Raw genomic sequence first — 22,977 nt, forward strand, 5'->3', positions numbered from 1 at the left:
TGGCAGTAAAGCAGACCCAGAACATTCTCTTGCTCACTCAGAATCATGGAAAACTCCATATTTTGAAGGAGGGTAATGAGATGTGGAATACAAAAGAGATTTTCTGTCATTTAAATATCCTAATACCAAGCTTAAAAAGAATGAAACCGTGTTAGGGCATTGTTGCACTGCATCTTTTTCATTCAGTAGCATTTTGTAGAGCATATTATGGGGTGATGTTCTATCCCTGTGTTTCTGCAGTAAGGAATCTCAGATATTTTGTTTGTTTAAATCAGTTACTTTTTAACTTTTTACAGCTTTAAAATGAGTTAAAAGTGCTTAAGACTAAGGTGCTTCTGGCTATGAGTTCAGAGTTCTTTTTAACTGAAAATAAGAAGAGAGCAGAGGGAAGAGGAGGAAGTTACTATGTGTGTGTGTTCTTCAGGACTGACTCTTATTTTTTTTTTTTTGTTCAGTTGAACAGGCAAGATGGACTTCTCCAAGCTCCCCAAAATCCGTGATGAGGACAGAGAGGCTTTTGTTGGCTATGTTTATGGAGTCTCAGGACCTGGTAGGTATTATTTTGTAGAGGAAGTAATAAATTTTGTTTTATCTAGGATCTTGTTAATCTTCACTTGAAAGAAGTATAAAAGAGCTCTGGGTAGTGCTTTTCATCTTTTTTTTTTTTGGGTAGGGGACTTCAAGAAGAATTACTGACTTACAGTGTGACAAACTATTAAAAAACCTGCTAACAAGATGTTACTATTAATTAACCTTTTTAAAAAACATAATGAACAGAAGCAGGCAGTTGAATAAAAACAAAAATAATAATAATAAAAGGCAAGCTTTCTGTATGAGAAAAAGCCCCTTGGTTGGAAATCTGCAGGGCCCAGTGTGCTAAGCTTCACTAAAAGGGTATGAAATAAATAGTCTGTTCTTGCTGAAGGTTTATCCCTGTGCTTTCTGATATCCTCAGTCCCTGTCAGTGTCAAGCTGCTCTGTTTACTGCACCATGGGCTGGGGAGCTCAGCAAGGAGCCACAAGAGTCAGGGAAGGTGATAGAATGTGGTGATAGTGCAGCTGGGAGAAGGAGGACTCTCTTCATCTTTATCAGCTGAAATAGTTTAGGCTCTGCTAGGAGCAGCTTTTGAATACATGCAGACTCTACTGGCTTTTCTGGTCCCTCCTGCATTCTCTTCGAGAGCTGAAGGAAAGGATGAGAATGTGAGAACAGAAGATTATCAAGTTTTTTTGTTAATGCAATGTATTCGATGAATAAGAAATTCCCTACCTAAACAGGCACAATTTTTTAACTGTACATTCTGTAACTGCAGAGGTGGTGCTTAGAAACAATTTCAAACTGACACAGCTTTCTTTTCCAGGAAGTGGAAAATGTATTTTTGTGTAAATATGTGACTGTGATCATAATATGCAAGACATAGTAAATTTTGTTCTAAAGCAGCCAGGACTCTGTATATGACCTGCTGAAATCTAACTCAAAGCAGCAAGAAGTTTCAGGCCCAAAACATGCTGCACAACAGCCTTCATCTGTTGAAAGTTAATTTAACTGTGCTTGTATAATGCTTAAATAAGAAATGTGAAGTGGGCAGGATGCCTTCTTCTGGACAGAGTATTTTGCCAAGATAGACGTAGTTTTTCTACAAAATAAAGCAGAAAATAGTGTTTTCTTAAAAGCTTTCTAGGCATCGCTTTAGATGCAAGGGTATTTAGCAGGTGCCTTGGCTCTATCTATCCATGTTTATGTCAACATCCAGATGCTACCAAGGTAAACAGAAGTTTAGTGACTTGAAAATGCTGCCCCTGAACCACAGGCTTGTGTAACTAGCAGGCATCGAGTGAGTTTTGCCATTTTCTTGTGTGTTTTAATTATTCAGATGAGAATGTGGCCCAGCTCACTGCAAGGGAGAAGTGCCTATAGAACTTGTTTGTCAAAGTTTACAGCATCTCACACCCTCAACGTTTGCAATCTGTCAAGACAGATAAGAGAAATTATGGCCTGAATTGTCCTGTGAATTACTACATTCTCATAGTGTCCTCTTCTTCTGGATAAAGGACAGAGTGAAAACTGTAGGAAAACTTATTCTTTTGACTTCAAACTAGAAATACCAGGAGTTGTGGCATCCTTTTGTCAAGTCAAGAGTGTGTGTCTGATATGGGTGAATACCAATATTCACCATGTGGGTGAATATGCTGTGCAGTTCTTACAGACTTGTGAAGGGTAGGTTTCCTGAGCTGCAGGAAAAATAACTCGCCTATGTGCTTGTCTTTTGCAGTGGTCACGGCCTGCAACATGGCAGGTGCTGCCATGTACGAGCTGGTGCGAGTGGGACACAGTGAGCTGGTGGGGGAGATCATCCGCCTGGAAGGGGATCTGGCAACTGTCCAGGTGTATGAGGAAACTTGTATCCTTTTCACTGCTCCCTCTCTGCTGCCAGATTCTCTGGGATCTGGCAGGACATCTGTTCTGCATCTGTTTTGTAAATTTTGATGGGTTTGAGGTGAATCTTTCCTTGTGGGGCTGTGTAACAAGGAGGCTTTTTTGACTGGGAATCAAAGTGTATCTTAGAATTCAAGTGCATTTTGATGCCTCTTTGTTAAAGCAGTTGACAAGTGTCAATCATAAATTACAAACCTAAGCAATATTTGTTGCATCTTTGCTTTTGATAACTGTGCTTGTATAATGCTTAAATAGAAATATGAAGTGGGCAGGATGCCTTCTTCTGGACACAGAGTATTTTGCCAAGCATAACAGATTACACTTTTTTTTTTTCTGCAGTAGGCTTACAGTATCTTGGTCCAGCTATGATGCAGCATATATTCTAAAAGCTAGGCAATGTAAAATGTATTTTTTATTACATATATATATATGAGAAAATGTCAAAAAAGAAATCATAAAACTTGAAGGCAAGCCTCTTTCCCCTTCCCAAGGGGGCTGTGTGTATCTGTAGAGCCTAGGAAAAAGGCTGTGCTGGCTCCCAAACCTTGGTTCTGAAGAGCTTGCTGGCAAACTGCTGTGCTGACTAGGTCCTGTCTCTGCCTAATAATTTATCATTTTAGATGGCATCATTGTTACAGTATCAAGTAGTTTTCCATCAGTACATGGAACAAGTTTGAGTATAGTTTACTTTCAATCTCCTGTTGAGAGGAAACTTGGTCGTAGGCCTCTCTGAAGTCAACTTGTATTAAATTTATTGAGTTTGTGTAAGTTTTGGAGGTTTCTTTTGAATTCTAGCAGGCCCTTCTGCCAAGGTGCTAGCTCTTTGCTGAGAAAAGTCCATTGTGAATCTTTGGAGCTTATGTAGTGCACAGACCTGACAATTTGATACAAGATAGGAGGGCAATAGTGCTGGTCTTAGACAAACTCTTTATAAAATTAGGCTGCTATTGAAAAAAGCTGTGCAAGGCTCAAGACCAAAGCACTTGTGTTCTCTAAACAAATTTTGAAGTGAAAAATTCCATACTTCATAACATTATCTGACTTAAACAGCCTAATCTGTTTTCTGGGTCTGAAGATGTAAGGAATGTGTGATGTTTTGTCATCCCACTGCCTGCCACTCCAGTGGACTCATCCATATTAGCTGACATTAGTTGCCAACAGCAGTTGACTTGAACAAATGATTGTAAAGCAGAATATTTGCCACTACTCTGCCTCTCTAGAGGATGGTGAACTTTGCTGTTTGAGCAAATTCAGAATTTACTATAAGGCCTACATGCTTCTCGAATGATGATGTGTAACATAGGAACAGTATTACCCTAAAGTCAGAAAAGGGGTTTGAGAGTATGATGTGAACCTGATGACTTCTGCCTGGTTTCTTTCCCTTGTTCTGGATGAACTTTTCCTCAGCAATTCTGTAGCTGGTGTCTCTGTAGGAGATCCTGTGCTTCGTACTGGGAAGCCCCTATCAGTGGAGCTGGGGCCTGGCATTATGGGAGCTATTTTTGATGGTATCCAGAGACCTCTCTCAGACATCAGCACCCTGACCAAAAGTATCTATATCCCTAGAGGTGTCAATGTGTCAGCTTTGAGCCGAGATGTCAAATGGGACTTCACACCTTCCAAAAATCTGCGGGTAGGTTCTGACAATCCTGTGTTCCCCCCTTGCTCCTCTGCCCCCAGAGGTTAGGCCTGGAGCAGTGTGCTAAGGCTGTGACTGCTGGGACCTGTGGTTAATGCTGCATTATTAAGTTTGCAAAAAGGAGTGCTAGGAGGTGGTAGTGGTGTATGAGACTGGATGGAGATCACCAAAACTTACTTGATATGACTTATGGTGTCTTGCTGCTGCATATGAGAAATTTACAGTGTTTTGGTGTATTTACCAAACCATAGAGAAACTCATGGAATGGCAGTAAGTATTAGCAGGAGCAAGTGCTACCTGAGCAAAAAAGAATGACTGCAGCACACATTTTGCAAATGGTGAAGGTAGCCTTAGAGCTGGAAAATGTCATGGCTTTAGCCCTTTGCAGCATCTTTTTTCCAACCCTGCAGGTTAGCATTTGCTATCCTTTCTCTTCTTAGCACATTAGGTTGAGAGGTGGAAAAGAAACGAGGAAAATTTCTTTTGTCTGTTAGTAATTGCTCCTGTCTGAGCCTTGAAAGGCACTTGAGCACAGGTAATGTTGCTAGCAATGCTGTTGGAGTAATGAGTTATGTAAATGAGCTACTGTGCTGTAACAAGGAACGTTTAAAAAAGGGGTAATCACAGTGCTAGACTTAATAGCTGTAGTATTTTTTACAGTTTGTAAAGGTTCTTTTTTAAAAGTTATGAGTAATAGACCTGTTCTGATTTTAGGTTGGCAGCCACATCACTGGTGGAGATATTTATGGTGTGGTGAATGAAAACTCCCTGATCAAACACAAAATCATGCTGCCCCCACGGAACAGGGGTACAGTTACATACATTGCTCCTCCAGGAAACTATGACACTTCAGTAAGTCTCCCAAACAGCAGCTTCTGGTGTATTCCATGTCTCTTTTATAAGGTTGATGTACTCTTTCTGTTCTGCATGAGGCCAGCTAAAGTGTTTCATGCGACAAGGTGTCTGAGTTAATGATCACTTCTGCTACCCTGCCTGCAGGAGTTGCATTATTTTGTGCAGCTATTTTCTATGTTTATGGCTTCCCAATGGCATTCCACTGTGCCATGTTTGATGACCTCTGTGGGTATCTGCAATATCTTATGAATATGTAAAATTCACTTGCTTTTCAAAAGCCTGCTTTTAATGTTTGGTGTATCTTGCTCTGTTTTCCCCCAGAGGCCTTGTAAATATGGGAAAGAGCCTTCCCTTGGGAGGTGATGATTGCATGTTGAGGTTCTAAGAGCTCTGTGGTGTTACCAAAAGCCTGTGCAGAGTAGTTACAATGAGAATTTATGTGCTGGTCCAGTGTGCAGCTGTTTGCTTACTTCACATGTCTTTGTGTTAGGATGTTGTGTTAGAGCTGGAGTTTGAAGGTGTGAAGGAGAAGTTCACCATGGTGCAGGTGTGGCCTGTACGCCAGGTCCGTCCTGTCACCGAGAAGTTACCAGCCAATCATCCTTTGTTAACTGGCCAACGAGTCCTGGATGCCCTCTTCCCGTAAGTACTTCCTTTTATTTCTACTGTGTAACAAATCTCTCCCTTAGGGGGAAGCAGAAGCAGGAGGCCTTAGAGCATTAGGTTTTTTTAAGGGTAAGCTTTCACCATGTGTCACAGCATAATCTTAAAAAATATTAAGCTGAACTTCTCGTATTTATTTGGCAGGTGAACCCACTGGTGGAAAAAGGAAGTTTAGCAAAACTGTTCTAGTGCATTAATCTAGAAAAAACTGGACGTGCATAAACTTAACCATGTCACATCTGCAGAAAGGCTAGAACTTTCAAGCTTGCTATCTTCATTTGGATGCATGAGTAGGATATCTTTCCATGGTCTTGAGGATGTGTAGTTTCCAGTGATTTTTTTAGGAAAACACTTGCACTTAACTGTAACAAACTGCTCATTTAAGCAGCTAACTTCTAAGACATTGAATTCAGTTATTTTGGTCCTGAAATATTGTGCTGCTTATTCCATAAGGCACAGCTAAGTACAGTTGTTCTTTTCTTAGTATTTCCATTCCATCGCTGCTTCCAGCTGTGAAAGCCGCTATGTCTCAAGCCCAAAAGTCATGCTGTTGTATCAGCATAAGTCACATACTTCAAGGACAGGAGAAGAAAAGGATGGTTTAGTTCCTTGATTTTTTGGTTTAGTGAAATACCTCTGTGTTTCTCACCTAGATAGTTGAATGTGACCCCTGTCATTCTGCTTTTGATGTAGGAGTTCTAATGGAAAATATATTCTAAGATGGGAAAGAGCTGTTTTTTAGTTCCTTGCAAATCACAGTCCTTTTTCTTTACTCAGGTGTGTACAAGGGGGTACAACAGCGATTCCTGGGGCATTTGGTTGTGGAAAGACTGTGATCTCACAGTCTCTTTCAAAGTACTCCAACAGTGATGTCATCATTTATGTAGGCTGTGGAGAACGAGGAAATGAAATGTCTGAAGTACTGAGAGATTTCCCTGAGGTTAGTATGGAGTTTCATGGAGAGTAAACCTTCCTGGGAAGACTTGCTATCATACTGGTATTGTAACCAAGTAAAATATCATGTTGGTAGAGCGACTTGAAAAGATCATCTTACCTGCCATGAAGCTCTGGCAAAAATCCCTTTTGGCTTGTTCAATAATTACTTCAGTGGTCCCTTAATAAACATCTGGACGAGTTTTTGGGTGTGCCTTCTAAGTTGTTTAAAATAAAGCCAGAGTGAATGTCAGAGAAGAATTTAGCACAGTTGTAAGCATCTCACCTGTCGCTGGTCGTGTCTCTAACTTGACCATGCATAGAAAATGCTGCATCCATTTACAAGTTGCAGGGTGGTGATACAGTTACCAGATATTAGTTTGACATGTTAAGCTTTGGAATACCTTTTGAGTGAAGTAGAAAATACCTTGTTAATTAAAAAAAACAACAAACAAACAACGACCAAGCAACAGATTTAGCAATCCTTGTACCTCTTACTATGTTTTATTGAAGTTGTTGTGCCAGGGTCAGCTAGTATAAACTGTCAGGTAGAAACTTCACTGTCAGAAATAGGGGCTAAAAGGCTTGGATGTGTTGGTTGGTGACAAAGTGGGAAAGTCAAGCTGAGATAGCCCTGAAGAAGGCAAATCCCAGGGTATTCATAAGTGGAATTCTACACAAATGTCAGGGTGTGCATTCTGTTGTTCAGGGGCTTTTAAGGCTTCACTGAGGTTAAAAATGTGGTTTTATGTCCAGTTGTCAAATACTAATTGGCTTCTTGTAGATGGGGGGGGAAAAACTCTCTAAATCCTAATGGACTTATGACAGCAGGCTAAGAATTTTTAGCTCTTTCAGCCTGGAAATCTGAGAGAGGACCATGTGCTTCCTAGTGCAGTGGGTTTGTCATTACTTACTTGAATGGGATCAACAGGGATTTGGCAGTTGCAGAAGATGAGTTGAGGCTGAAGCATGTACATTAAAAAATTAAGCTGTGTGCAGTCTGAAAGACAAACCAACATATACCAAAATTTTGACTCTCATCTCTACTCTCAGAGTAGCTGAGGGGAGTATCCTGATACAAGGCAAGTAAAACAGTGAAAAAAAAACCCAAACAAACAAACAAAAAACAAACAAACAAAAAAACCCAAACCACCAACCCACAAAAAAACAAACCAAAAACGAACAAAAAACCCCAAAAACCAAAAAAACCCAAACAACAACAACAAAAAAACCAAGCAGCAAAAAGTTGACCAAAAAAAATCTTGCTATTGTTACAGTTTTCGTGTTTTTCCTTTTCTTGCGTTTTAGTTAACAATGGAAGTTGATGGCAAGGTAGAAAGCATCATGAAGAGAACAGCTCTAGTAGCAAATACTTCCAACATGCCTGTGGCTGCCAGAGAAGCCTCCATCTATACTGGTAAGATTTACAAGAAGATAAAGTTGTATAAAGCAAGCCATCATGCTCTAGTATATTCAGTTCCTGAGATGACCATGTCAAGAAGCCAGTTTAGTTTCAGAAGTAAACCCTTTCAGACCTTGCCTGCACCAAGTCTTAGTATCCTAATTGAATCTGGCTTGCTTGCATATAATTGCCATTTCTGAATATTGAGTAAATTTTGTTTATAAAGTGAATTTACTGTGCCAAGACTTGTGTAGGTTTTCTGCATGTGTTAATTCTGCAAGGTTTAGTTTTTGACTGGCTTTTTGCTGACAAGTACAGCTACTTAATAGGAATAGGACAGGAATAGTATTCTCTGAGCTGGTAGACTAATATTTCCTTTGCAGCCTCTTAAAGACTTTTTTAAAAGTTCTTTTTTATGAACAGTTGTCAGATAATTCAGATAAAACACAACCTTTTCTCACTCTTGTATTCTTGTGGTTTGAAGGGGAAAGAGACATTTTACAGTTAGAAGAGTCTTTGTTCATGGTTTCAGTGAGGAAAAGTGTTGGAACCCAGGAATTTCCTCTGGCTGCCCTGGAGGACTCGAGCCCTTGCCCAGGGGGCTCAGAGACCTTGGCACAGAGCCCAAAACCCCTGTGCCTTTGATTTAGCCCTTGGAAAAAACAATTACCAACCTTATATGAAGAATTACAAGCCATGAAAGTTTAAGTAGAATGACAGTGAATTTATCACAGGGTGAAAAATAGATTTTTGGGGTTTTTAGAATGGGGGTTCAGGGGGCAAGATGGAGGAATCTTGGCATGTCCAGCCTTTCTCCTTCTTCTTCTTGGCCTCCATCTTCTGCTGTGATGTTGGCACTTTTAGATTGGTTTAGAGCAGAAGCTCACTGTCTAACATAGGTGATAGGTATTGGAAAGTTATTGTAAATAGCGTACATGTAGTTTTTAGTATAAAAAGATAACCGGCCCAGGGGCAGGCAGTGTGCCTCTGTCTGTCCTGCTGAGCGGACCTCGGCAGGTCAGGAGAAAAAAATTTATAGATAAGATACAATAAACAACCTTGAGACCAAGAAATGAAGAGCTCCAACTCCTTCTTCAAGCACCGGGCTGGGAAAACTGGGAAAAGAGACTTTCTCATGTATCTTGGGGTCACTCTGACCAGCTAGAGACCCTGAGAGGAAAGAGTAGCATCAGTGACATTGCAGTGTCTCTTCAAAGAAATACACATGAACGTAAGATGAATCTGAGTGGTTCATAAACAAAAATGAGGTGAGTGAGAAGAACTAAATTGCAACTGCAAAAAGAAAGACAGCAAGGACATAAGCAGGAAGAAAGAGTAACTTCCATTGTCTGTTTCCATCAAAATGTAAATCAAATAATTCAGTTTATTTACGTATTTGTGATGACATAGAATTCCTTTCTGCGCTGTATCCTGCAGCAGGCTGTTGTCTTTGTCACAGGAATCACCCTGTCCGAGTATTTCCGGGATATGGGCTACCATGTCAGTATGATGGCAGACTCCACTTCCCGGTGGGCTGAGGCCCTCAGGGAGATCTCAGGGCGACTGGCTGAAATGCCAGCTGGTGAGTAGTCTTTCCTCAGTCTAGGCTTGTAAATGCAGCCCTTCAAACTGGGAGCCTCTGACTGAATCTCCGTGTGTTGGTGTTTGCAGACAGTGGTTATCCAGCCTACCTCGGTGCCCGGCTGGCCTCTTTCTACGAGCGAGCCGGGAGAGTGAAGTGTCTGGGGAATCCTGAGAGGGAAGGCAGCGTCAGCATTGTCGGAGCGTGAGTGTTGCATTGCTTTGCCTCTGCACCTGCTTTGTATGACACTATTGGAATTAAACCAATATATCCGGATGGAACATGCCTGGGCTCGTCTGGCCCTTGCTGCTTGACCAAAGGCAGCAGCTGTGGTGGTTTCACCTCAGAGACACCCCTGGCTAGCTGGATATTGCAGCTGGGCACTTGGGACAAGTCCAGGCATGCAGGAGCTCAGGTTTACCTCTGGTGGAGAAGCTTTAAGGAAAGGAGTTGGGTTCTTCTGGAGCGTTTTGATCCAGAGCTTTATTCCTGGCCCACAGACCTCTGAATGCAGCAACAGCTCCAACAGAACTCCCGAACCGTGTGGTTGCTGTGTCTTTTAACCCCAGGGAGAGGGGGAGGGAAGGGGTAGGGATCCCACCAACCAGGTAAGGGGGGGGGAAGTCTCAGGGGACAAATGACACCTGGATGGCCTAATGTCCCCCAGGGCCGAAAGGCATCTTTTGAACTCTGCCAATCACCCTTCTGGATTGCTGGATTGCTGGATGGTGAGACAGCACTCCGCAGGGGGCAAGGGAGGGGGAAAGGAGTGGTGATTGGCACCTGGGGAAGGACCACCGGGAAACTGAGGCTAACCATGACATCACACTGCAACATGACACAGTACCTTTTATTTCAGACAAAAAGGTCTCGTTGCTCTGTGCAGCTGCAGAACTTAAAAATATGGGAGTGAGTAGGTAGATGCTTAGTCTCTGTTCATCCAGAACTGCTGCTAAATTGTGCGTGGGGGCAGAAGGAATGAATGCGGACAGGTAGCTCTGTGGAATCACAGGCACAGCAATCGGATCAAGTGGCTCAGGGAAGAATGTCATTAGGGCTCTCTGAAAAGTATGTCAAACTATGCTCAGAGCAGGAAAGAAGGGGCAGTTAGAGCAGCAGTGTGTGCACTTGGAGGCATAATGAATCATGACTCTTATGCTCAAATAGAGTAGAATTCCATGGAGCAGTGTATCTCAGGCTGTGATGTGCTGTGAGGAGCATGTTGTCCGTAGGCATTCTCCTAGGTAATACTGGTTTGTGTATCATATCCTGGGCAAAGTGGATTCCCTGTGTTTTCAGGAGGGCCCCGGGCATCTGCAAGAACACCCAGAGCTGATTTTTTGCTCTGCTTAGTTCTGTTCACAACATACATATGTAAGGGCTTTCTGCTTTTGAGATTGGAAGACAATTTTTTTTTAATCTCTGGGAAGGCATGTATTGGAGTGTCAAGCACAAATGAAGTAGTGACTGTATAGGTGAATATCAAAAATAATTTCAAATTGGCATCTTGTTTTCTGTAAAATCACTACACCGTGTATTCATGGTGTTCTATCAGCACTCATGCTGAATCTGTTCGAGTTGAGACAGGTTTGATGATCCAAGCTGGAGTTACTATCTGCAGCTAACATGACTGAAATTACACCTTAATACTGTCAATCTGTCACTGATGTAACTATTTCATGGTATGCTTGATATTACCCCTGTGTGGGTATTCATCAAGCACTTTGTGCAAACATATTGCAATCTGTTATTTACTTGAAATCATGTTGACTTTTCTGGTTTCTCTGCACTGAGCTATGCAGTCAGTCATATGTTCAGTACTTCAGTTTGAACTGTGAAAGTAACTCTGATAACCTTTCCCTATCTCTTCCTGCTCAGTGTCTCTCCCCCAGGTGGTGACTTCTCTGATCCTGTCACATCTGCTACCCTGGGCATTGTTCAGGTACGTCCCACAACGTTGCAGCTCTTCTGTCCACTTTGTTAGACTCCATATGGTTGTACTTCAGCACATTTGTGCCAGTGGCTGGGGTGAGCTTTGATTTGACACAGGCAGCATTGTAGGGTGTTTTGGAAAATGTCCTAACACTGTGAAGAGTGACCTTGTGACATGGTCTCAAACTGATGTGTTTGAGATCCCTTTGGAAGAAGGAGTGAAGGCAGCAATTCCTTCCAACACTGCCTGCTCAGGGATGTCTGTGTGCTTTCTAAGTGCGGCCTGTTGAGCTGCACTGGAAGTTTATCTGTTCTAGCTGAGATGGAAAGCAGACCACTCTTAATATAGGTGCACTGAAACCACAAAAAATCCTCAGAGAAGCTGACTGGGAGTGTCTTGCAACTGTTTGCAGTTTTGGGAAAAGCCGTTACATCTATTTGGTCTCTGCTTTACGTAGACTCCAATATTGACATTGCTGTGGCTAACTGCTCCCTCATGAAAAATCTCAAGCTGAAGAAATCTGAACTCAGCTTAGAAGTTGTCATTTTTTGAGAAGTGTTATTTGAATGTCACTGCTATAGTTACCGGGCTCCCAGGCTTCCATTTGTGAAGCCTTTGCTATGCTGCATTAACTCCAACTTGCTTGACTTCCTCTCTTTATTTTTTTTTAATTGCCTTAAATTATTTTAGTTCACTTTTGATTTGGAGAGCTGATTGACCTTTCTGGCTCCTGGCAGGTTTTCTGGGGCCTGGATAAGAAGCTGGCCCAGCGCAAGCACTTCCCGTCTGTGAACTGGCTGATCAGCTACAGCAAATACACGCGAGCCCTGGACGAGTACTATGACAAACATTTCACAGAATTTGTCCCTCTCAGGACAAAGGCCAAAGAGATCCTACAGGAGGAAGAGGACCTTGCAGAGATTGTGCAGCTTGTTGGGAAGGTGAGTGACCAGATGTGGTGTCACTGAGCCATATCCTCCATTTTCTTATGGTTAGTGCAGGCTTTTGGCCATGTCTTAGAGCAGACTTGTGCATTGCACGCAAAAGATCACTGGGAGGTGTCAGACTCTCTCATCTCAAACTGTGCTTTATTCCAACTTTCCTACATGTTGTTTAACTTCTAATGACAGATAGCTTTTCAGATTTGCTAAACCTTGTCTTGGTGCTGCTTTTCTCGTGTAAATGATACTGGGACATCTACTGCTTGCTTTAAAGTTCACTTGCTTTAGTGTTCTATTCTATTCAGTTCTATTGCTGAAATGCCCTTTGCTGCAACTTAAAGTACTATTCCATTGGAAGTAGTCTTTGTAGAGGAATTATGCAAACCCACCTTTACTATTGAAGTAATCTGAAGGGTTGCAGTTTATTAGAAACCATGTTGCCAGCTTCAGGACAGAGGTGTTGGCATTTACAAGTTGGCCTGTAGAAACAATGTGAAGTCTGCTTTTTAAAGAACTTGTGATTATCTGGTTTTTTCTTTTGGAAACCTGTGACATATGGCTCCATTTTGCAGGCATTCTTTAATTTCCTTATTTCACTTCAGTGTTTTGAAGAGAAAGCTAAACTTGGACAGGAAAATTTCCATTGAAAGCTCTCAGAAAGGACCCAGTGAAAACTGTGTTTCAGCTTAGCACTGTAAATATGATAATTGGCAGGTTCCTGGCACATACTTGACAGTACTTTAATTCTGTGATGTTCAGATGAGCTATTGTGATTTACAGAGCTGTAGTAGTGTGTAGTAACATGTATTAAATGTAGTTACATGGAGGAAGTTTGCTCATGGTGCTCTGTCTCTTCACTGATGTTCTAGTCCCACCAAGACAAGACCTTTCATCACATCTTGCCTAGCAGAGCTCTCTTCTCTTGATGTGTCTTTGAAGAAAAGGAAATGGGGTCATAGGACTTTCTGCAGTTCTCTGTTTACAAAACCATCTTCTAAAAGAGTGGTTTGCAAAGCAGGGTAGGATTGGGTCCTTGATGTGGAAGGGATGTTCATAAGCCAGTACTTGTGACTAGGCGTTGTTCTCACGATAGAATTACTGGAACTGGTCATTTTTTTCTCAGAGATGTTATCTTTGACAGTTTATTTCTGTCAGGGCTTGGCTAACAACTGCAACAAACCTTTAGAAAGGCAGAATTCTGGAAGTACAGTCAGTATAGTTTTTTATTTTAGCTCTGAATTCTGTTAGTCTCCTCATGAAGGAAGGTTCAAGCTTCCTATCTAGTAAGCAAGTGGGGCTACTTAAAGCTTAATCAGGCCTCTTTAGCAAAAGGATGATGAAGGTGGAGAAGAGCAACCAAGAGCCAAGTGGTGCCAAGAGCAGCAGTGTGCAGCAGTTGTGGCTTTCCTGTGGAGTATGAGAGGCATTTTCATCAACTCCGTTTCTTTTCTTGAATGCCAGGTGGGAAAAGGACATTGGTAACGGTGCAGACTAGTACCAAATTCTTTAGTTTGCTTCTTGATCTAGCATGCTAGTCTTTCTTCCATAAAGGTTGAGAAAGGTAAAAATTAATTTCTCTTTATGTAGGAGGGTGATGTTTCAATGTATCTAATAGCAAAGCTGTTTGGATTTTCAGTGTCTGGTGGCTTTTCCATGATCTTAAACAATGGGAAGGAAGTTCCCTTTATCATCAGATAGACCTAAAGCAGACTTACTGAGTATTTGGCTCATCTTAATCTGGCAATCAGTTAAATTGGCTATTCTATAGCAGGGGGTGAGAAATACCCAAAAGACAAGAGTTCTGCTTAATCCTGTCTTAGGAGGGTGGGGAGACAGGTACTGAAAGACAGCTGTTCTTGGCCAGGACATCCTGTGTCTTCATGGACTTGAGTACTAAACTAACTGTTTACCTTACTTTTCTAGGCTTCCTTGGCAGAAACAGATAAAATTACCTTGGAGGTTGCCAAGCTGATAAAAGATGACTTCTTGCAGCAGAATGGTTACACGCCTTATGACAGGTGAGATGTGACTGGCCACTCTGCCCTCTTAGTCCTATGCAGTCTGGGTTGATACAGTTATTTCACATGGAAGCTGACCAGTGCAGAAATTAATGTTACTGTGTGTGAAGAAGTGGAAGAACTGTGCTTAGGTAGCTCATTCAACAGTGCATTCACATTGTCTTACCCAAGGCATGCAGACCCTTTCTGAAAGCAGAAAACTTTGAGGTTCCCAGGTCCTCCTCTATTGTTCTGTTAGCCAATGTTTCTGCAGTAGAACATCTGAGGAGGAGGACAGGACTGCTTTATTTTCATAGACAACATCCAAAGTCTTCCTGTTTATTCCTTCAATACACAGGGGACTGCAAGAATCTGTTTTCAGTTACTATTGCATATTTCTTGAGTCAAGTTCAATTCATCAAAAAAAACCTTACTCTTTCTCCCTAGTGAACTTTTCTTCTTTCTGTGCTATGCTTGTGTTTTAACAGCCTGACAAGGGGCCTTTTTGTACTTCATCTCACTCTCTAGTCCAGGTAGATCAGGAAGTCTCGAGAAATGTCATCAGTAGAAATGTCAACATCCATAATTTTGTAACAGTGTCTGCCTTTGATCAGGTTACTAGGACAGGTGTGTGTGTATGCTATAGGAAGCACAGAAGTAGCACATAAATAATAATGAGGTACCTTTTATGGCACTCACCTACCCGTTAAAAATGGAACTGCATGAAGTGCTCCTGTCATAGAGAAACTCCTTTTCATGTGAGCAAAGAAACTTGCAGAGCTGTCATCCCAGCCTGTTAGGAGGAAGCCTGCTCCCTTGATGGACAAAACAGGAAGGAGGAATTCTGTTGGCTGCTCATTGTTTTCCTTTACTTGTTAGCATTGGCACAGATTGAAATGTGAGACTTGTAGAGCAGCAGTTCCTGTTCACTCCTGTTTTGCCTGAATGTTTGGGTACTGCTTCAAAAACCTCAACTTCAGTCAGCTTCAGGATGATTGTCTTGGCCTGCAATTTGACCATTTAAAAATGTGGGACCTATTTGAGGCAGCCCCTCTCCTTTGGCAGTATCCATTAAAAATCCCTGGAATAAAGCAGGCTGGCACTCTTTCTGTCAGGGGAGGATGCTGATAACTGTTCCAAGATGCCTGACAGGTCCTCTTCTATTCCATCAGGTTCTGCCCTTTCTATAAAACAGTGGGAATGCTTTCCAACATGATTGCATTTTATGACATGGCACGCCGTGCTGTAGAAACCACAGCTCAGAGTGACAATAAGATCACGTGGTCCATCATCCGAGAGAACATGAGCGAAATCCTCTACAGACTTACCTCCATGAAGTTCAAGGTATGTTTGTAAGGAACTGGGTTGTCCTGCTTCCTGTGAGCTTCCAGGGCCTCTGGAAGACTGACTCACAAAGTGGTAAACACACCAAAGACCTTTGATAAACGTCTGTGAACAGAGACTCTTTGCTATAATTTTGAAAGCAGTAAAGAATTGGTTTGTGAGCACTGGTCAGTGCAGAAATCCAGTCAGCTTATGCTGACTGCGCAGCCTTGGCAACCCCACCTTCAGCACTCTCTTTTATGTTACATATAGTCATGGTAACAGTACAAGCATCTTTTCTAGTTTGCTTTGAGGGTTTTGTGATAAAATTCTGTAAAAATATTATAACATGTTCTAAGGAGACTATTGTCAGAGAGAAGCAGCCTGAAGCCAAACATGGGACACGTCACATACTATTGCAGGAGCATTTCTTTCCTTAACTTCTATTTACAATAGCTCAGTTGACATTTCTATCATTCAGTTTCTCCTGGATTTAAACTCCAGGCTGCTTATACCTGTCTCTAATATAAAAGAGACTGCTTGAAGTGGGGAGAGGAAGGGAGGAGTAACTTTAGCATGGGCTTAAGACAAAACAAGTGGATTGGAGCACCTGCCCTGGGTAACTTCAGTAGCTGTCATTTTAGGGTACAGCTTTACTAAAACTCCTCCAGAGCATGCTGGTGTAGCAGTTTCTGGTAGGACAATGGTAACCTGTGATACTGACTGATTTCCTCAATGAAATGAAATGCTTACTCTGTTAAAACTTGGGTAAGTCAATACTGCAAATCTTTGAAGAACAAGTAGCATTGGATTAAATATGTTTAGAATTAAATATTCTGCCATGCCAATGTATTCTGTTCCTGCAGGGTACTGGCTTGTTTCTGCAGTACATGGGTTCCTGGTATATATTCTCAAAGCATCGAGAACATAACAAGATGCCCTTGGGGACATGAGCTTCTTTAAGAGCTGCTTATGTAGATAGAATAATTAAAACACTCCCTACAAACCCTGGCTCACCAGCAGGCGTGTGAGGTACAGCAGAGCAGTGGACAGCATGGCTGAAAAAGGGAATCCAGAGAGTGAATGTATGTTAAGTGGAGCTGGACCTCTAATAGCTATGAAAGTAAAATTGTATTCCCCAGGTCACAGTTGGACAGGTGTGAGGATTCAGATGTCCTGCATCCTGTGGTTTGGGTACTTTGGAGAGACAATGTAAGAAGTAGTGCATCCACACATGTAAGGCCTCTCTGTTTACCAAGAGTTGCACTGACCCAGAGGAGCATGGTGAAGATGTTAAACAGATTTCACAGCCCAACAGTTCATGCTTCTTGCAGAGAAAACCTTGCAGCCCCAGAGCAAAGCTGATAAATGTTTTGCCTTTGTCTTTCATGAAAAATATTCTGAGAAAATGAAGCTGTACAAAGATATTTTTGAGATTTTAATGATTACACAATACATTTTAATTTGAACCAAACAACCTCTAAGTAATTGCAGAGTAACTCTTCCACTTACTGGGGATGCACTGCATTTGGTGTGGGGATAGGAGCTGGTATTAATCACTGCAGCTCTTAAATCACACAGCATTAACCAAGACCCTCAGTGTTTTTTGATTGCTTTCCAAATCAGTTGCTTTACTGTACAATAACCACTGCTCATGAAAAAAAAAATAATCTTTTTCCAGTACCCATTCTGCCTGCTCACTAATGTGGGAAGAGAATGAGATTTAAACCCTGTGGCTGTTGGTGAGACAGACAGGATGCAAAGACAGAGCTACAGTGCCTGCTCTGCAGTTGGCAAGTGTTGATCCCGAGTCAAGAGGTTACAGCAGTGGCAAACCAGGGCTGACTTAATTACCATGGGCTTTTCCTGATGGATCTGTTTACTTGCTGTGTTCTTTCAGGACCCTGTCAAAGATGGTGAAACAAAAATCAAGGCGGACTATGCTCAGCTGTTTGAGGACATGCAGAATGCATTTCGAAATCTGGAAGAGTAGACTCGACCTCTGTGACCACTCCAGTTTGTCCTCTCAGTTCCTCATCTCAGCTCCTCTGCTTCCCTACCTTACAAGAATGATGCAACAGTACTTGAGTTGATAAATAACCCTGTGTTTCCCCTGTTCATACTCAGAGAGTGTCTTTACAAGAAACATTCCTCTTAGTTTGTATTTGGCATTGCTTTGTGCATCTGAAGTGGTGAGTGATGTGTGAATGGGCCTGGCTGAGTGAGGAAATGCTGTTGTACACTTCTAGGGTGGGAAAAATGTCATCTTTCCTCTCCCAGCTCTCCTGGTAACCAGTCTTTCACCTCGGGGTGTAACCAGTTGAGCTGCACTGGCAGAGGAGGTGTAGGTCTTCATGCAGTCATGCAGTACATTGCGAGCTGGCAGTGGGAAGGGCATTTACACCTGCCACTTTGCTAAGTGACTATCAGACATAGAACTCCCTGTTCTCAAACAGAATTTTTGACCATATTCTGATGACATATTGACACAACCAAAAATTCTTCACTACTCTGTCATTTCTGAGTCTCTCAGCTGAGTCTTTTGGTACTGAAATGTGGTAGTTCTGGTCCCCTTCAAGAAGGGACTAACTAGAAGATGAGCATATGCAACTGGTATAATTTTGTACACTGGAGAAATACAATTCTATCTTCCTGCTTAATACAGATAGGACTGTTGGACTCAGCATTAGCTAAAATCAAAGCCACAGGTGCTCAGCTTCCAGCAGAATTTTACCTTCTTGGCTCCCTTTCATCCCATAAAATTTCCTGACACTCAGCTGCTTTACTTTGTGAAGCTTGTGATGCTGCCATGTACTGCAGGGCATGGTTGGCAAGGTACAGTGATGCCACACGTGCTGACCACAGCGTGGTCCTTCCTTGGTGGTGCTCTGCCAGTGCAGTTGCCCCCAGTGCAATGCCCAGGTTATGCCAAGGAAAGGAAAGCACGTGCTTGGCCTTCTTCCTCCACCTGTGCTCACCTGGCCTGTTGGGTGGTGGCACAGAAGGTCCCCAGCTCTTATGTAAGAGGAATGTGTGATGCTCAGCTGGGGGCAGGGGATGAATGGGGGAAGGTTGAAGAGTACAAAATGTATTTACTCCTGCCTTGTTGATTACGATGCAAGAGAAACCAGTGGCTCTGGTCTTCTGCTCTGTGCTGTGGAAGCACTCTGTCAAGCAGCTGAAACTGCTGTCTCTTGGGCTTTTTTTATTGGTAAAACTAGACTGAGATGAGGAATGAGCAGAGCGCAGCCTTTATGTCAAACTCCCTGAGCCCAGCACTCATCCCATTGCTCCAGAGTGCAAGAGAGAGAGATGCTGGCATCCTCTCCAGTCTCTCCCTCTTGATTGTGTCAGGTGGCATCCCATGCCCAGCTGGGTTCCAGCTGCCACCTACTGCTTTGTTAGTCCTGAGACAGCACCTGTTGTTGGTGACACCGTGCCTGCGTGAGCGTTAACTCTGAACTGAAGTATTTCCACCGGCGCCAGCTTTGAACAGTAGTGATGCAAAGGGATCTTGTGCTACGGACCAAATGCTGCCACTTCCATTATGGTATCAACCCACTGTTTGTCAGGGGAGAGCCCAGCTGAAACTTAAAGGGATTGACTATTTTTGGTTCTCCCGAAAAGAAACTGCTCCTGCAGCTGATATTCTGGTAGTGAACGCTTAAGTTTACAGCTCACTAAACTTTTGGTGTATGCTGCTTATTTTATCAACGAGCATGTGTGAATGAGTAGTCACCATCCAAGCCCTTGCTGGGCTCATCGTTTGTACCCTTCACCACTGTACAATGTAGCATTTCATGCTAGAAACCAGATGTTCTTATCTCTTTAAATAGAGGATGTTATAAACTTTACAGAAGATGTCTAAGATAATGCAGTTCTAATATTTATTGTGCTGTACCTGGCCCTGAAGTGTGACCAGTTCAAAGTTTCATATATATTTTTGTCCTTTTTGTTTTGTGTCTGTTTTCAGTGTTGAGATTCTGATGTTCACTGTGTCCTGCAAGTCTTCCTTCCACAGCTGTGGGAGGAATTACAACATGGGCAGAACCCCACCACCTACTTTATCTTGTATATTTCATAATGTATGTTGCTGGAAATTGTGTAAAAAAATAAATTAAAAAAAAATTGTTCAAGTCAATGAAAATAAAATTGATTTAAATTAGGTTTTATCTGTCCTATTTTTTTTATGTCAAACCAAACCTATGCTAAACAGTGGTGTACACAGCAGCCCATCACAAAAGGTGAGAGCTTGCTTAGAAATTACTTTATCACTTTAGGAATTTTTCAAAACTGCAAGCAGTAATTTGGCATGGACTCTTTACTTCAGTTCTCCTATTCCATTAGAGTTTGCACAATCCCGTTACATGAAAGCGTTACAAAGTAGTAAATACTCTTGGGGCAGGTATTTTTAGGATTACTTTTAATACAATAAAAGTGTAACTGTAAGTTTGCCTTTTGCTGCCACGCATGCAGAACAACTGTAATTGTACCATTTGAGGGCAGTTGGCATTTTGGATCAGAAGCTGAGCAGCACTACTGCCCACAGCAACTCCTTCTGAATAAGGAGTTGAGACATTCTGTAAACAGCAACACATAAATGAAGAATACACTAAAAACATCACACTTGGCCCATTTTGTAGATTTGACCACTCTGTAACACCTCTTTGAATAAAGTGTTCTGGTATTTCATAGAATATATTAAGAGATACGTCAAGCTGAAGGTGTTCCAAGTAATTTCGCCACCTCACAAAGGGTTCGAAGTCATAAGCTCATTTCCTGGCAACCATGGACTAGTAGTTCTCAGTAGATGTTAAGAAATCCATGAAGTGAAGCGATGAGTTCAGGTTTTGGCAGTCTGGAAGTTACCAACAGGCAATGTCCTCACTTCATCCACTCGGCTTTTGTGGATCTGGAAGGCCGGCGTCACCCAGCGGCCACAGGAACACTGGTCCCCCCTCCAGCTGAAGGAGCCCAGCTTTGACGTGCATTTGGGACACAGAAGCTGCAAGAAAAACCCAGGACTCAGTCTAAGACATGTGTTGATGTGGACCTAATTAGAAAGAGGCCAAAAAGCCAAACTGGAAGGGCTCTTTAGCCCTGGGGTGTAGCAGGCAGCTGTGCTGGCAGATGGGACGGTGTGCAGATGCAGCTGGTGGGACCTGGTGGGATTCCAAGAGTTTTACCAGGGTCCAAAGGACTCGGTCAGCCTGAGACCACAACAGGCTTCTGAAGTGCCAGAAATCTTTCTCATAATGGAAACAAACAGCAGATAAACCCTCTCCAAGATCCTGGCTGGTATTGTCAGCACAAGCAGAGCATTTCCTTGTGAAAGACTATTTTACATTTAAGCATCTGCCCGTAAGCTGCAAAATTTACATCACAAAGGCTGGGGAGGCCTAGGACCTTGTGTGGGGATTTTCCTTTCTGGGAAGAAACACAATTCTGCCTCTGCAAAAAAACCAACCCAAACCAAAAATGCAAAGAAAAAGCGCATGCTCCACTTCACCTGTCCTTCCATTACTCCAAGCAATGCCGGTTCCATCCACTGCACGGGCTCGATGAAGTAGGAGGTGCACTTTTCCTGGCCATTCCCAGAAAGCCGTGCAGACTCTGTTATCCTCTTGTGGGCAAAGGCTGTGGGTCCCATTCCTTCCGTGTGGGACAAAATGCTGGAGCTACGGAACAGAGCACGTCTGTCCTCCACAACATGGGAAAAAAGAAGTAAAACAAACGGGTTTTTAACTGGGCAAATCTACAGACAACAGAAAATGGGCATATGGGCCTCCTGACTGAATATTTAAACAGGAGTACAAATTATACATGTTTTTGATTAGTCTAGAAGGTTCACAAGCACCACTCCAGGGAACAAAAGGTTTTGTGTTTTGTAGTTTTGATTTATTTTTTTTTCGCAAACACAGTATGGAAACTTAGGCAACAGCTCATTCCTGACCTGACAACAATGACATGCCCATTGATTCACACTGGTTATTCTACTCTTGAGTAGATTTCACAATGATGTTTTAAGGAGAAATATAAAGTATTTTATAAATATATAAAAATACATATTTTTTTAATACATTAAGTACCTGCATTTCCTGCATCTGTAGAGAACCTCTGTGTTCAAAGTTTGACATATAGTAGTAGGATCAACTGCAAAGACTTCTCGGGGCAAGTCTTGAGGTTCTGCAGAGGGGTCAGGACCATGTTGTGAATCAGGCCAGCTCAGCCATGCTGCATTCCTGGGAAGGAGACAGGAGTGCGCCTCTGTCCCAGTCACAGCCTGCAGGAGCCACCTTCTTCCCTTTCATTTGCCCTCTCACCAATTCCAATAGATTAAGCTAAAAACAAAAGAGCCTCATCCTGCCATGCCTAAGACGGAGGTTTGCTTAATGCAAGGAACTGGGATCTAGACTATGGCCTCAACCATGATAAAATAATGATATTTTGCTCTGTGTTCTTACTTCAGCAGAAATTAAAGGTAGAGGAGGTTTCTGAGCAGTTGTGCCAATGTCTGAGTGCCCAAAATACAGAAAGTCAGCTTGCAAATGGGACAATTTGACAAAGTCAGCTTGCAAACTGCTAAGGACGATGATACACAAAAGGCAACAGTACTGTGATGCAACACTCAGATCGTGCAAGAAAAGCTACAGATTATAAATTTATTATAAAATTACACCGATGCACACGTATCTCTTGAAAATTAATGTATGAAAGTTTACTTCATTACCTGCATTTCAACTTTATCTCAAGTTTTGCATGTTATTTTTTTCATCACATTGACATATTTTCTGAGGATGCTGTTTGCTTTGCCAGGGATGTAAAAATCACGAAAAATATAAAATTGACCTTCACCATTTTTCACACTTTGCTAAAGGTCGCAGCTCCTTACAGATCTCATTTCCCATGCATCTCTCAAAGGTACATTTTTTCCCCCACTGATGAGCTGGGATTCTCTAGGGCTGGTGTAACGTGAATGTTTGCCCTGGCCAAGTGCAGGCTTGGCTCCTTTGAGGGTAAGACTTGAAGTCCAGCTCCTTTGACAGGGCTCACACAGGGACAGCCTGTTCCAGCCTGTTCCCCTGCTGGGACTCTGCTCCGCGCACCCGCGCTGCTCCCACTCACCGGAGAACCTCTGGCTGAGCATCTCCAGCCGGTACCGCTTGTAGAGCGCGCTGCTGGTGTCCACGGCGCACCCCATGGCCTCGTAGAGCTTCAGCTGCGCCTGGAAGCCCGGGTTCACCCTGCGGCGGGGCCGAGAGCAGAGCGGCG

General features: G+C 42.6%; 2 protein-coding genes across 2 annotated transcripts; one reads left to right on the plus strand and one right to left on the minus strand.

Moving 5' to 3' along the window:
* Positions 1–452: 452 nt before the first annotated feature.
* On the plus strand, positions 453–19,870 carry ATP6V1A (ATPase H+ transporting V1 subunit A). Its single transcript, XM_031056619.1, has 14 exons — positions 453–550; positions 2,274–2,402; positions 3,856–4,070; positions 4,791–4,928; positions 5,422–5,573; positions 6,372–6,534; positions 7,836–7,944; positions 9,389–9,511; positions 9,601–9,715; positions 11,390–11,453; positions 12,182–12,385; positions 14,309–14,403; positions 15,555–15,726; positions 17,606–19,870. The coding sequence occupies exons 1-14, from the start codon at positions 469–471 to the stop codon at positions 17,696–17,698; spliced, it is 1,854 nt and encodes a 617-aa protein (XP_030912479.1). The 5' UTR covers positions 453–468; the 3' UTR covers positions 17,699–19,870.
* On the minus strand, positions 19,858–22,971 carry DUSP12 (dual specificity phosphatase 12). Its single transcript, XM_005420583.2, has 4 exons — positions 22,831–22,971; positions 21,795–21,891; positions 21,215–21,401; positions 19,858–20,710 (listed from the first exon to the last, which is right to left on the minus strand). The coding sequence occupies exons 1-4, from the start codon at positions 22,904–22,906 to the stop codon at positions 20,549–20,551; spliced, it is 522 nt and encodes a 173-aa protein (XP_005420640.1). The 5' UTR covers positions 22,907–22,971; the 3' UTR covers positions 19,858–20,548.
* Positions 22,972–22,977: the final 6 nt, after the last annotated feature.

This window comes from Geospiza fortis, unplaced genomic scaffold (assembly GCF_000277835.1).
Source record: "Geospiza fortis unplaced genomic scaffold, GeoFor_1.0 scaffold1, whole genome shotgun sequence".
Taxonomy (NCBI): Eukaryota; Metazoa; Chordata; class Aves; order Passeriformes; family Thraupidae; genus Geospiza; species Geospiza fortis.

Bases quoted from the DNA above. Each gene is read 5' to 3' on its own strand.
- DUSP12 (XM_005420583.2), bottom strand. From the start codon at position 22,906: ATGGGGTGCGCCGTGGACACCAGCAGCGCGCTCTACAAGCGGTACCGG. The intron at 21,402-21,794 runs GTACTTAATGTA...TGTGGAGGACAG, and splicing joins TACAGATGCAGGAAATGCAG to ACGTGCTCTGTTCCGTAGCT. The intron at 20,711-21,214 runs GTGAAGTGGAGC...TTTTTCTTGCAG, and splicing joins TTGGAGTAATGGAAGGACAG to CTTCTGTGTCCCAAATGCAC.
- ATP6V1A (XM_031056619.1), top strand. From the start codon at position 469: ATGGACTTCTCCAAGCTCCCCAAAATCCGTGATGAGGACAGAGAGGCT. The intron at 4,071-4,790 runs GTAGGTTCTGAC...TTCTGATTTTAG, and splicing joins CACCTTCCAAAAATCTGCGG to GTTGGCAGCCACATCACTGG. The intron at 9,716-11,389 runs GTGAGTGTTGCA...CTTCCTGCTCAG, and splicing joins AGCGTCAGCATTGTCGGAGC to TGTCTCTCCCCCAGGTGGTG.